We start from the raw sequence: 580 nt of genomic DNA, 5'->3' as shown, positions 1-580 counted from the left end.
CACGCGGCAGAGAGCTCCGCTGCTTCCCAGGGCTTGTACGCGGGGCGGCTTTAGGAAACGGAAAGCGGGAGACGAAAGGGAAGGAAAGCCCCGCTACAGAAACACCCTCCTCGAAAAAGGGCAAACAAACCCGGGCAGCACTTACTTTTCGTGCTTTGCGTTTTCCTGGATGGCGCTCAGCACCCCCGGGTAGGCGGGGGGGACGCTCTGCTGGAGCCTGCATGTGGCCAGGTGCCGGTGATGCTCGTCCTGGAGACAGGCGTTTTCGTGGTACAACTTGGCCACTTGCTGCTCCAGCTCGTCTATCCTCCGCTTCTGCTTCTCTAGCAGCTCCTGCTGCGTCTCAATAATCTTGTTCAGCTCCTTCAGGTACTCCGCCGCCTTGCTGGGGTTCTCCGCTGGGCTCTCCATGGCCTCCCCACACCTTTCACCCTCCGAGAAGCAGGTGGGGGGCGCAGGTGCCGGCCAGCCCGCTCCGCTGGGAACTTAAGGGAGAGGGAAGAAATAAATAACCCGCCGGAAACCAGCCCCCCCTGTGAGCTCCGCTCTTCCCCTCCTAGAGCAGCGGCTGCCCAGGCGA

The 580-nt window shown here is 61.9% G+C and overlaps 1 protein-coding gene across 1 annotated transcript in view; it reads right to left on the bottom strand.

Moving 5' to 3' along the window:
* LOC103902258 (IQ motif and SEC7 domain-containing protein 3) overlaps positions 1-482 on the bottom strand; it is a 182,439-nt gene extending 181,957 nt beyond the window's left edge. Inside the window, exon 1 of the mRNA XM_009283285.2 lies at positions 146-482. Coding sequence (XP_009281560.1) covers positions 146-411 — 266 coding nt within the window. The 5' untranslated portion in view covers positions 412-482. The remainder of the gene's footprint in view (positions 1-145) is intronic.
* Between the last annotated feature and the right edge of the window lie 98 nt (positions 483-580).

The sequence above is a fragment of the Aptenodytes forsteri genome, unplaced genomic scaffold (genome assembly GCF_000699145.1).
Source record: "Aptenodytes forsteri isolate BGI_AS27 unplaced genomic scaffold, ASM69914v1 Scaffold870, whole genome shotgun sequence".
In the NCBI taxonomy this organism is placed as follows: Eukaryota; Metazoa; Chordata; class Aves; order Sphenisciformes; family Spheniscidae; genus Aptenodytes; species Aptenodytes forsteri.
The sequence above is the reverse complement of the archived record's forward strand: the minus strand, read 5'-3'. Positions and strand labels throughout refer to the sequence as shown.